Here is a 12918-nt window from a genome sequence, read left to right as displayed (position 1 = left end):
CCACAGCCAAAACCAACAATGGGTTGCTCTCAAAATCTCACCTCCTTCATCCCTGCTATTCTTTTGGCAGTTTTATGCAATCCTCCATGAAAATCTAGTCACCATTTGCTCTACAACCTCGAACCGGTCGCACTGCCAGAAAATCCTCACCAACGATTCCCATACTATCTCGGTCGACCTCCCCGAACTCTCGCTTATATCCATTAATCTAACAATGAAGCACGCCGATAGAAACCTGGATTCCTTCTCCAAACTAAGTATGAATACGAGTGATCCCAAGAAGAAGAAGAGTTTTGACCGTTGTGTAGAGTATTACCACGAAATCAAAACAATGCTCAATCTTTTATTGTTCTTAAGCGCCGACAATGTTGAATTTGCAAAGCTAGAGGTCCTTAAGGATCTTTGCAAACTTTCACAAAATTTAACAGATGATTCCAACCCAGAGCTGGTTCAACTCTTAGATTAAACTTGGAATCTATGAGGGTCACTCTTAGATACCCTTAGATACGCTCACTCCAGAATTAGCTTGATCAAGATTAATCCAATGAACCAGTTTAACATCAAACCTAAAACAAGGTTTGAAGAAGAATAATACCAAAAAGGTTTCAAGAAAACACAGTTTTTGTATTCAACAATGATTTTAAACTTGAATATTACATGCCTTCAAAAAGATAATCCAAACATAACTGAATTCAACTACCAACTACTAATTAAAACTATTAAATAAAAATTGAAAAAAATAAGACATGACACTACGAAAGACAAAAAGTCTTCAAATCACTATCCAATGTCGAGTGATATTATTCTTTTCTTGATTTGGTACTTAAATATTCTTTGCCTTACTTCTTGTAATGGCTCCTTCGGGTACATTCGGGTACATACTAAAGTTGTAAAAATTTGGGAATATATGGAAATGAAAAGCCAATGAAGGAAGTTTAGAAAAGGGTATTATAACATTTAAGGAAGGAATTGAAATAGCCCTCTATGGTATTCATATCAGATTTGCCTCACCCATTCTACCTAATAAACAACCAATTCATTCATGTATATCTTCTTATCATACTTCAATTTGGGCTATTTAAAATGATATTATGAACCAAAAGTTGAAGTAACTCTTACCTTGCTTCCAACATTAGCAGCAACGGAATCATGGCGTTCTCGGCGTGTTCTTCGCAACGGCTATCCTTGTTCTTCATGTTCTTCGTGTTCTTCATTGTTCATCCTGTCTTGGGTGACCCTGCAACGCAGCAACGGATCGACCGAGTATGTCGTCAAATGGAGGATTATGGATTTTGCAATAGAACCTTTAGTGAAAATCTGAGAGGTCCAGTAGATGATGTTGGCTTAACCTTGATAGCAAATGACCAAGTTTTGAGAAATGCGTCCTTTACCTATCAGTTCATAGAGCAGCTTCAAGCTAGGACATCTGATCCAGCAACAAGAGCTGCACTTGAGAATTGCAGAATTGGTTGCAGCCAGGTCCGGGAAGCGTTTGAGCAGGCGAGTTATTACTTCAACAGAAGAGACTATGCCAATATGGTCCAGGTTGAAAGGGATGCACCCAGAGGAGAGGCGTTCTGTCGACCGCCGACGACAGCGATCGGGTTGGTTGAGAGGAAGAGGGAATTGAGGATTCTCATTGCCATGGCTGTGGTTGCTGGTCATTTACTAGCTCCTTGATCAACTCGGTCGGCGAGATTGAAATCCATAGCTTGTTACGTATCGCAGTTAGCCTCATGATTTTAAAACGTGTCTACTAGAGAGAGATTTCCACACCCTAAGGATGCTTCGTTCTCCTCTACAACCGATGTGGGACCTCATACTATCTCTTTTATAGGTCGATACTAGAGAAATGATTGATCCTACAGATCAAAAGTCGTTCATGTGGGCCTCTAAACAGTCTTTAACTCTACTTCCTTTCTGGCGCCACAAAATGCAATGACAAATGTTTAACATAAACAGCTACAAAGATGAGTTTTAGAAAACTAATTTTGCAGTTCCTGTTGTACCATATACTATTCTTTTCACCAAAAAAATTTGACAGCACAATCATATCTGTAGAGGCGATTATAATATAAAGAAAAAAGAAAGCTACATTTTGGTGACAATTTCAATAGGATTTTCGTCAAACTAGATGTAACGGTCCAAGCCCACCGCTAGCAAATACTGTCTTTTTGGGCTTCCGTTTTGGAGTTCCCCTCAAGGTTTTTAAAATGCGTTTGTTAGGGAGAGATTTCCACACCCTTGAAATGCATCTTCGGGGCCAGCCTCGTCACTGGCACACTGCCTTGTGTCCACCCCCTTTGAGGCTCAACCTCCTCACTGACACATTACTAGCGGTGGGCTTAGAGCATTACAAATGGTATCAGAATCAGATATCGGGCGATGTGCTAGCGAGGAGGCTAAGCCCTAAAGGGGTGGACACGAGACAGTGTGCCAGCGAGGAGGCTGAGCCCTGAAGGGGGTGAACATGATGCTGTGTGCCAGTGAGGAGGCTGAGCCCTAAAAGGGGTGGACACAAGGCGGTGTGCCAGTAAGGAGACTAGGCCTCGAAGGGAGGTGGATTACGAGATCCCACATCGATTGGGGAGGAGAATGGAACATTCTTTATAAGGGTGTGGAAACCTCTCCGTAGTAAACACGCTTTAAGACCCTTGAGGGGAATCCCGAGAGAGAAAGCCTAAAAAAGACAATATCTACTCGCAGAACTATTAAAAATGTCCATTTTATCTGAGAGAGAAGTCAAGACCTACCAGAACTATTAGAGATTCTTCGTTTAGATAGAAAATAAAGAGAGATTCTCCGAGAGGAGTCAAGACCCAACAGAACTATTAGAGATTCTTCGTTTAGATGGAAAATAAAGAGAGATTCTCCATCTAGGAGAGGGGTCAAAACTCACTGAAACTATTAGACATCCTCTAAACGGAGAACTATTAGAGATCCTCCGTCTAGATGGAGAATGAAGTAGGAAATGGGTTGGAGACAAGATTGTAGACATCCTCCGTTTAGACGGAGAACTATTAGAGATCCTCCGTCTAGATGGAGAATGAAGTAGGAAATGGGTTGGAGACAAGATTGTATTCAGATGGAGAATGAAGTAGGAAATGGGTTGGAGACAAGATTGTATTCTCTTCGTCACTGCCTAAATCTCCACCCCACCCCATCCACACCCATTTAATAGAGATATATTTAAGTAGATATTCAAGTAGGTTGATTCATGAAACTAAATTAAGTCTTCAATTCTGAATTGAAATGAACTAAAATTAAGCTTGAATCAAAAGGAACCAAATTGAAAACCTTGGTAATTTGCCAAGCCTTTTAACCTACAACTCAAACCATATAATAACTTCCCATTCTATGACAATCATCTTAATTCCATTTCTTCATCTTGCTTCAGCCATTTTTTCACCATTTTCCACCTTCCATTTCTTCTCAAATCAAGTAGAAACGTCCTTCTAAACTCCAAGAATGTTCAGAAGGTGCCTCTACAAAGAGTGCTCTAACACCGAGCTCAATAGAGATCTTGACAAAACCTGTAATAACCATGGGATGCAAAGGGAAAAAGAAACAACTTGACAAATCACAAATTCCCAAGAAACATATGAATGTAGCCACAATGTACAAAGTTTTTCTTCAGATAAACTCAAAAGAAAAGATTGGTTTCAAACAGCACAAGATTGGTTTCAAAGTGGCATACGTATAGCTTAGGCTTTTGTTATGTGCTGATGGGTTAAGAATCTAATCAGCACAAGACCGTCCATAAGCACATTGGTTTCAAACAATATACATGTGTGTATAGATAGCATACTCGGGAATCAACACAAATCAGTAATCACAAGAATACTTACAACTCCATAACTACAAATAGCTTTGTTTCATATATTTTGCTAATGCAATGGGAGCAATTCCTACAATTTCTTCAACATGCAAGGCACTAATGCAGGCAATGAGTACTAACCCATTACAACCGACATAAATAGAAACCAGCATAGCATAAGATAGGTGTAACAACTCAAGCCCACAGCTAGCAAACCACGTGGAAACTAATCAATCCATTACATATACGGTTTTAAGGCACATTTGCTAGGGAGATGTTTCCACACCAGATAAGAATTGCTTTATTCCCTTCACCAAGTAATGTGGGATCTAACAATCAACCCCCCTTGGAGGCCGGCGAGGAATAAGAATTTTGCTTTATTCCCGTCTCTGTGGGATCCTGATAATCCAACTCCTTGGTGTCCAGTGCCCTTACTGGCACACCACCCAACATTTGGTTGTGATATCCAACAACCAAAACCAAAACCAAAGCCAACCACTAGCAAATATTGTCCACTTTGACCCGTTACGTATCACCGTCAACCTCACAGTTTTAAAACACGTTTGGAAGAAGTTTCCACACCCTTATAAGGAATGCTTCATTTCCCTCTCCAACCAAGTTATAGATCGGTAGGATCTAACAATATGAAATTCAGATATCTTCCATACCATGGATAATTTTTCCTCGGACAACCGTTGAAAACTTGACAGACATGATTGATAGCAAAAGTGTAGAGTCCATAAGCACAATGTAACAGACAACCCACAAAATTATCGGCTTAGATGTGTGTATCTAAATAGATATATGCCATAGTATACACAGTTTCACCTCACTTTGTAGAAGGAAATTCAAAAGACACCATGGCAGTAGTGTAGCTTAGGTATTTGTTATGTACCAATAACGATAATGAATTGGCACAAGACCGTCCATAAGCACATAATCACATAATCTACAGCCAAATAATTAAAAACAGAACAACGTTGAGATTCAGATAGTGTCAATAACATCGATAACTTTACCCCGAAATAAATCCGCAGACAAAGAAACATTAACTCAGTGTATCTCACAGGAGATCAATGAAATATCAAATTTTACAGTCTCCTACCATTATTAGAAATGAACATATGACCATAAATACACAAAACAAGTTCACACAGAAGATCCGATTAAGAACATAAAAGAAAGAACAGATGCGAAAGAACGAACGAACGAACAACTTTCACAATAGGCAAAAAGAACGAACGAACAAAACCCAAAAAATTAAGCAAACGATTCAATATGTTCATCGAAAAATAGACAAAAATTGGAACAATCGATCAGCCATACGGTGCTAATTAACAGGATAATCAAGCCCCAAAACGAAACATAATGCGAATTCAAATCAAAGAGTTCAGCGAAGGAATGTGCCTTCCGGCCATGAAACGTAGAGGCAGGGGATTGAAAGCTTGGGTTTTATATAGAAGGGTTGCGGCGCCAAGGCTTACGGCGTAGTTCAGTGCTATCTAGGGTTATCAGTTGCCACTCAATCGCTCTATTTTATAAATAATTTTAAAACATTTTCCTCTTAAATAATTTTTTTTTTCTTTCATTTTATTTACATTTAAATCCAAATTTAATCAAAATTTCTATAAATTTTATACTCTAAAAATATATTCCTAAACATCGAAAATTTTTAATAATACTCTTAAATTCAAAAAAATTCAAAAATGAATTAAATTGTATCAAAAATACTTTTTAACTTTTAATAATATTTAAAAAATCCCATTAAACTTAAAAAATTCATTAAAATCCTCCCATTTAAAAAAAAAAACTATAAAATTTTAAAAGTATAATTAACCCTCTATATCTCTGTAAATAAAAATAAAAAATAAAAATCTTACTAAAATTTTTTAATACTATTTTTTATTTAAATTTTTTTTAAATAGTTTAAAAATATTTTGAAAGTTTTTAAAAGTGCTTTTTTGTTTTTTTTTAATTGTATATTAATAAAACTTTTGAAAACGGTCAATAATGATATATTTTAATTTTAACAAATTAAAAAATTAAGAGATTTATTAAACAAAAATATTAAAAATTATCATACACTTAAATGACTAATTAAATACAAAAAGAAAGTTATTCAATTTTTAAATTTGATTACAAAAATTAAAAATCTATTAAAAATATTTTAAAATTCAAATACATACTTAAGTTTTAGGTTAATAATCACTAATTCAATTTTTATGTCTTAATTATTATTTAATATTTATAAATTTTACGTCATTTATATAAATACATATATTAAAAATTACGTCATTTATTTATTATTTTGAATTGTAAGAGGGTAATTTCACGAGCATGATATAAAAAAATTTATATTAATTTAATTAATGTTGTTTTTATTCGAGTATTTATGTGGCATTGTTGTGATTTTAGGGACTTTAGGGGGGTTATTGTGGAATTTGAATTGGGTAGTGGGGCCTACGTTCGTCTAGGGTTGGAATCGTCTGCGGTTACTGACAATCTGGTTTCTGTGCTCTCAGGGTGGGTCCTCTCCTCCTTTTGTTAGAATTTTTATTTAATTTTAGAAGTATATATTATTAAATAAATTTTGTAATTATTTTTTTTTTTAAATTAGGTTTAATCGATAAAAATATTATTAAATAAAAAATTGACATATAAATTAATTAAATATAAAAAGCGGAAATAAATGATTTTTTTTTACGGTCGATTTGATGGCTTCGGCCTGTTCAAATATTTCAAACTACGGAGCGGTTCGTCCTATTAAGATATTCACGACCAATAAACACTAGTTTCTCTTTCGGGTAGGCCCTAAAAGGAGAAGGGAGGCTGGAATGCCAACAAGAGGTTTACACCCGACCCGATAGTACCCCATTTTTTTAACGTGTTAAAAATAGGTTTACATACTTTTATAAATAATGTTTCGTTCCACTCTCCAATCAATATGAAATCTCACAATTTTCTTTTATTTCTCTTAACCAGTTTTTTTAGTGTATTAAGAGTCGCTATCGTTCTTATATCCAACGAAGAACGAGATAGCACTACACGTCTTCCAATACTGAAAGCTAAGTAGATGCTATAATAGATACTGGAATTATCCAAATATTTAGACTTATTCAATCAATTTGTTTCGACTAATAGAAAATTTCAAAAGTATCATCGTTATAGAAGTTTTGAACGAAGACGCTAGTATCATTATTCACATTCACATTTACGTCACATCAATTATTTTATAATTAGTAATAAAATTGAATCGGTCCATACATGAGGCAGATGGATACTGATACCGACATTTTTGTTTTGTATTAATATAAAAAATATATATTTTTTTAAATATATGTGAACCGACCAAAGTTAATCAATTTGACATCTAATCTCCAGACCGAGTAGCGATGTCCCCGTAGAGACTAACCCTGAATCGGTTTATCCAAAGTAAACGAAAAATTTCACTGGAACAGGTGGCGGGGACGGGTTGAAACCCACTTGCTTATCGATCCGTAGTTTAATTATTTAGTAGCATTAAATATGAAAAATAATTTGAAAATGCTATTAAAATTATTTTGAAATTTGTTTTAAAAAATAATAATATATATTTTTATTTTTTTTTATACTTTTATTATATAAAAGGATGTTATGGTGGTCGTCTAATTTAGGTGTAGCCATTATTGTTCGTGCGGTTGAGCCATAGTAACTATTTTCTGCATTTTTCAGAGCTTAGGTCGGTGGTGCATTAAATTCTTGTCTACATATTAAATCAAATTTGTTGAATTGTGGTTAAAAAATGTTTAAAATTTCTCGAGCGCTTATTCATTCCGATCCTTATTCTCGTGTGCCAAACACAATTCGCTTAAAATTATAGCACCCGAGAGCATGTGGTATAAGAAAATATACATAACTCATATGATTAAGACAAATAACGCTTCATCTTTTTTTTTGGAGCTTTGTTATGACCATCTCGGGTGTTGATTGTTCTACTCCGTTACTATCATCCATATTTAATAAAGACCCATTTGATTTGGTATGAAGCTCGTTTTTCCATTTAACCTGTACAGAACCTGCTTTGAAAGGGCCGGGAGTAGAAGAGGGAGTGAGGTGAGATTTTTTTTCGTTAGCTAAATGGAGCTGGGATGAGCATTATATTCTCGGTCCCTCTCTACCCACACGAGGCCTCATCCCCCACATTCTTTAGTATATTGAAGTTTTTTTTAGCGTTTGAAAATTACGTTGTAATAATAAAATTTAAATTTTTAGAAATTATGTTTATAAAACGTCATATTATATATTTTCTTATAAAATATAATTAGATCTAGTTGGGCACCTTTTTTTTTTCTAATAGAAATTTACTAAAAATTATAAATAATATATTAAATAGAATAGTTGATATGATTATGAAAAATTCAATCCTTACAATGTAACTGTTTAAACCCACTGCTAACAGATACTGTCCATTTTAACTCGTTACTCATTATCGTTAACCTCACGGTCTTAAACGTGTCTGTTAGGGAGATGTTTCCACACATCTTACAAGAAATACTTGGTTTACCAACCTTAATTGGGGAAGAGAATGAAACACGGGTGTGAAAACCTCTCCTAGTAGACGTGTTTTAAAAACCTTGAGGGGAACTCCGTAAAGGAAAGCCCAAAAATGACAATATTTGGTAGCGCTGAGCTTGGGCCGTTACAAATAGTATCAGAGCCAAACACCGAGCAATATGCCAGCAAGGAGGGTTGTTCCCTGAAGGGAGGTAGACACGAGGCAATATGCCAGGATGCTGCCCGAAAGAGGGTGGATTTGGTAGGAGTCCCACATTGATTGGAGAAAGAAACGAGTGCCAATGAGGATGCTGAGCCCTGAAGGAGGTGGATTGTGAGATCACACATCGGTTGGGGAGAAGAACAAAAAAAAAACACACTACGAAAGAAAGCAGTGTGCTAGTGAGATCCGGACAGTGAGCATCTACTAGCAGTGAAGGACGCTAGGCCTTGAAGGGGGTGGATTGTGAGATCTAGACAGTGAGTATCTGCTAGTAGTGAAGGACGCTAGGCCTTGAAGGGGGTGGATTGTGAGATCCGGACAGTGAGCATCTGCTAGCAGTGAAGGACGCTAAGCCCTGAAGGAGGTGGATTGTGAGATCTAAACAGTGAGTATCTGCTAGCAGTGAAGGACGCTAGGCCCTGAAGAGGGTGAATTGTGAGATCCAGACAGTAAACATCTGCTAGCCGTGAAGGACCCTAGGCCCTAAAGGGAATGGATTGTGAGATCCGAATAGTGAGCTTAGGAGACACTCCACAATGTCTTGTAGGGAATGTAACAACTCTGAAGGGGGTAGATATGAAGCGGTGTGCCAGTGAGATCTGGACAGTGAGTATCTGCTAGCAGTGAAGGACACTAGGCCCTGAAGGGGGTGGATTGTGAGATCCATACAGTGAGCATCTGCTAGCAGTGAAGGACGATAGGCCCTGAAAGAGGTGGATTGTGAGATCCGGACAGTGAGCTTGGGAGCTTGGGCTACAGGAAATCTCCGTCTTGATCCCCACAAAAATAAATAAGAAATTTCGTTAAAACATATGACGACGACAATAGAAAACGCTAGCTTCTCCATCCCTACTCCTAATTTTTGATCTATATAAATACCAAGGAAGAAACAAACTAGAGAGCATAATATTATATTCAGCTTTTGAAAACCATAGAGCATTATCTATGGCTACCATTCTTCCCCTCATTCTTATCTCTATCTTTCTCTTACAAGTCCTCTCCTCCAACACTATCCCTAATCAAGGTAAGAACCCTCTTCATCCGTCTCTGTAACAGCTCACCGCTAGCAAATATTGTTTTTTTTGAATTTTTTCTTTCGGGTTTTTCTTAAACGTGTCTTCTAGGGAGAAATTTTCATACCCTTATAAAGGGTATTTCGTTTTCCTCTCCAATCAACGTGAGATCACATATTATCTGTTTGTTGATTTTAATTGTTCTAAGCTTTTGTTTTGAAGATGTGAGCTACATGAAGCTAGTTCACGACGCGACCGAATTACCCGAAAACGAAGACTATGATTACATAATCATAGGAGGAGGAACAGCCGGTTGCCCATTAGCTGCAACCTTGTCATCGAAATTCTCCATCCTCCTTCTCGAAAGAGGTAGCGATCCCAACAAGTATCCCTCCGTGTTAAACGAGCAAGGTTTATTGAATGTGTTTGTCGAAGAAGATGATGGTGAAAACCCGTTCCAGCGCTTTGTCTCTGAGGATGGCATGGAGATCATTAGAGGAAGGGTTCTTGGTGGTGGTAGCATGGTGAATGCTGGGTTCTACTCGAGGGGCCATGGGGAGTTCTTTGAGAGTGCAGGCGTTGATTGGGACATGGAGTTGGTGGAGAAGGGCTATGAATGGGTTGAGGAGATGGTTGTGTCTCGACCAAGGTTGAGTGCTTGGCAAAGTGCTTTTAGAAGGGCTTTGTTGGAAGGTGGTGTTGGTCCTGATAATGGGTTTGATTTGAGGCATCTTGTAGGGACTAAGACTGGTGGTTCTATCTTTGATGAGGATGGAAATAGACATGGAGCTGTGGAGCTTCTTAATGGGGTTGAACCCGGAAATCTTAAAGTTGCCGTTCGTGCTACCGTTCAGAAAATCATTTTTTCGGGTGAGTAGAAATGTCTTGTTAACTTGTACGATGGGAATCCTGGTTAAGTAAAAAATTCATATTTAAATAAGGAATGGAGAACGAGAGATTCTCTGTAATAGTCATTGGAGAGATGAACGAAACATTTCTTATAAGGGTGTGAAAACCTCTCCGTAATAGATGCGTTTTAAAACTGTTAGGCTGATGACGATACGTAATGGGTCAAAGTAGAAATATCTAACAGTGGTGGTGGGATTGGACTATTATAGTGCACCTCTTGCAGATATTGTGTTATTTGAGTTTTCCCTTCTGGGTTCCACCTCAAGGTTTTAAAATGCCTAATAGACGTGTTTTAAAATCATAAGGTTGACGGTGATATGTAACAGGTCAAAACGGACAATATCTAGTAGGTGGTGAGATTGAGCTGTTATAGTCTGTCCTATTTGAACTTTCCCTTTTAGACTTTCCCTCAAGGTTTTAAAACGCGTCTAGGAGAGGTTTCTACACCGTTATAAAGTATAATTCTGTTAGTGGCGGGATTGGGTTGTTATGGGCCACTGCTTTCACCTCTAGGCTTTCCCTCAAGGTTTTAAAATGCGTCTAGGAGAGGTTTCCACACCGTTATAAAGTATAATTCTGTTAGTGGCGGGATTGGGCTGTTATAGCCCACTGCTTTCACCTCTAGACTTTCCCTCAAGGTTTTAAAATGTGTCTAGTGGTAGTAGAGGTTTCCATACCCTTATAAAGAATGTTACTGGTGGTGGGATTGGGCTGTTATAGCCCACTCTAACATATATATATGTCCTCTTTGAGCCTTCACTCCACGGCTTCCCATCAAGGTTTTAAAACGCGTATGGTAGGGAGAGGTTTCCACACTCTTATAAAAAAAATGTTTCGTTCTCCTCCCCAACCAATGTGGGATCTCACAATCCACCCCCTTCAGAGCCCAGCGTCCTCGTTGGCACTCGTTCCCCTCTCGAATCGACGTGGAAACCTCCCCCTAACATACACATTTTAAACTTTGGGGGAAACCCGAGAGAGAAAGCTCAAAGAGGACAATATCTACTAACTATCAACTTAGACTGTAACACTCCCTTTTAGCCAAACAGGGCACAAGTCCGGGACATGAAAACCATTCCTGTCTCCACTCCACGGGAAAGCTTTCCTCATCTCCGTCCGTGGACATTTCAATTAATCCGTCCTTATCACCCGATTCATAAATCAATTCAAATCAAACCTATGAATGGTTAAAACAAAAGGAAACAAACTTGATAATAAACTCAATTTCATTGAAACATTGAAACACTAACTTTTCATCATTATGAACTCATCACAGATCTATCAGCAATAGGAGTTTCATACTTCGATTCAAAAGGAAAGACACACACCGCATTCATCCACAAGAAAGGGGAGATCATATTGAGCGCCGGAGCCATTGGAAGCCCTCAGCTCCTCCTTCTAAGTGGGGTTGGCCCAAAACCTCATCTTTCCTCCCTCAACCTCCCCGTCGTCCTCCACCAACCCCACGTCGGCGAATTCATGTCCGACAACCCCCGTTTCAGCGCCGCCTTCGTGCTTCCATTCCCACTCGTAGCTTCATCGGCACAAGTCGTCGGAATATTAGACGGCAATATCCATTTGCAAACATTTGCAAGCCCTTCACCCTTTTTTATTTTACCAACTTTCAGCCTTCTTCCTCCTCAATCCACTCTGATCAACCCGAGCTTAGCCCTTCTTATCGGGAAATTCACGGACGTGCTTTCAAAAGGCTCACTTCACCTGAATTCCTTGACCGACGTTAAGAACAACCCAATTGTTCGATTCAATTACTATTCGAATCCTAACGATCTTGCACAATGCGTTAGAGGGTTACGTAAAGTGGGGGATTTGCTTAAAACCCGAACGATGGACAAGATCAAGACGCGAGATTTGGAGGGTAATAAAGGGTTTCTGTTTTTAGGGCCTCCATTGCCGGAAAACTTGTCAGATATTAGCTCCGTTGAAGATTATTGTAAGGAAACGGTGACCACGTATTGGCATTACCACGGCGGATGTTTGGTCGGAAAAGTTGTCGATCGTAATTACAGAGTCATTGGAGTCGAAAATTTGCGTGTCGTCGATGGCTCGACTTTCTCTGTCTCGCCGGGGACTAATCCGATGGCCACCCTCATGATGCTTGGCCGGTGAGTTATCAAATTTATAATTTTGTTTTTCCTATTTTTAATGAAATAAATTATTCAATTCTCATTTTTTTTTTCAATTTTATTTCTTCAGGTATGTTGGCCTTAAGATGCTGCAAGAAAGATCAAGTTAAAGAGCATTCATGCATCTTGTTTTTAATAATTTCGTGACGATATCAGTTTGATAAATACAATATCGGTTTTAAGTAAATTTCCCACTTTTTGTAATCCTTTAATGCATCGTGCAACATCGTTAGGAATCGAATAATAATCGAATCGAACAATTGGGTTGTTCTTAATATC

At 37.9% G+C, this 12918-nt stretch overlaps 2 protein-coding genes and 1 long non-coding RNA gene across 3 annotated transcripts; 2 read left to right on the top strand and 1 right to left on the bottom strand.

Moving 5' to 3' along the window:
• The first annotated feature begins 662 nt into the window (after positions 1-662).
• LOC111798394 (uncharacterized) lies at positions 663-2987 on the top strand. The gene has a single exon (XM_023681504.2). It carries the CDS (start codon positions 1150-1152, stop codon positions 1678-1680), a length of 531 nt encoding a protein of 176 aa, XP_023537272.2. The 5' UTR covers positions 663-1149; the 3' UTR covers positions 1681-2987.
• Positions 2988-3186: 199 nt separating this feature from the next.
• LOC147792047 (uncharacterized) lies at positions 3187-5326 on the bottom strand. The gene is made up of 2 exons (XR_015421700.1): positions 3849-5326; positions 3187-3533 (listed from the first exon to the last, which is right to left on the bottom strand). It is a non-coding gene; the product is annotated as an uncharacterized LOC147792047 (long non-coding RNA).
• Positions 5327-9470: 4144 nt separating this feature from the next.
• LOC111798267 ((R)-mandelonitrile lyase 1-like) lies at positions 9471-12918 on the top strand. Its single transcript, XM_087125246.1, has 4 exons — positions 9471-9597; positions 9809-10456; positions 11772-12618; positions 12710-12918. Exons 1-4 carry the CDS (start codon positions 9519-9521, stop codon positions 12747-12749), a joined length of 1614 nt encoding a protein of 537 aa, XP_086981372.1. The 5' UTR covers positions 9471-9518; the 3' UTR covers positions 12750-12918.

The sequence above is a fragment of the Cucurbita pepo genome, chromosome 7 (genome assembly GCF_057944985.1).
Source record: "Cucurbita pepo subsp. pepo isolate OVF chromosome 7, ASM5794498v1, whole genome shotgun sequence".
In the NCBI taxonomy this organism is placed as follows: Eukaryota; Viridiplantae; Streptophyta; class Magnoliopsida; order Cucurbitales; family Cucurbitaceae; genus Cucurbita; species Cucurbita pepo.
The sequence above is the reverse complement of the archived record's forward strand: the minus strand, read 5'-3'. Positions and strand labels throughout refer to the sequence as shown.

Excerpts from the sequence above, each read along its gene's own strand:
- LOC111798267 (XM_087125246.1), top strand. The coding sequence starts at position 9,519 with ATGGCTACCATTCTTCCCCTCATTCTTATCTCTATCTTTCTCTTACAA. Across the intron at positions 10,457-11,771 it reads TCAGAAAATCATTTTTTCGG|ATCTATCAGCAATAGGAGTT; the intron begins GTGAGTAGAAAT and ends AACTCATCACAG. Across the intron at positions 12,619-12,709 it reads ACCCTCATGATGCTTGGCCG|GTATGTTGGCCTTAAGATGC; the intron begins GTGAGTTATCAA and ends TTATTTCTTCAG.
- LOC111798394 (XM_023681504.2), top strand. The coding sequence starts at position 1,150 with ATGGCGTTCTCGGCGTGTTCTTCGCAACGGCTATCCTTGTTCTTCATG.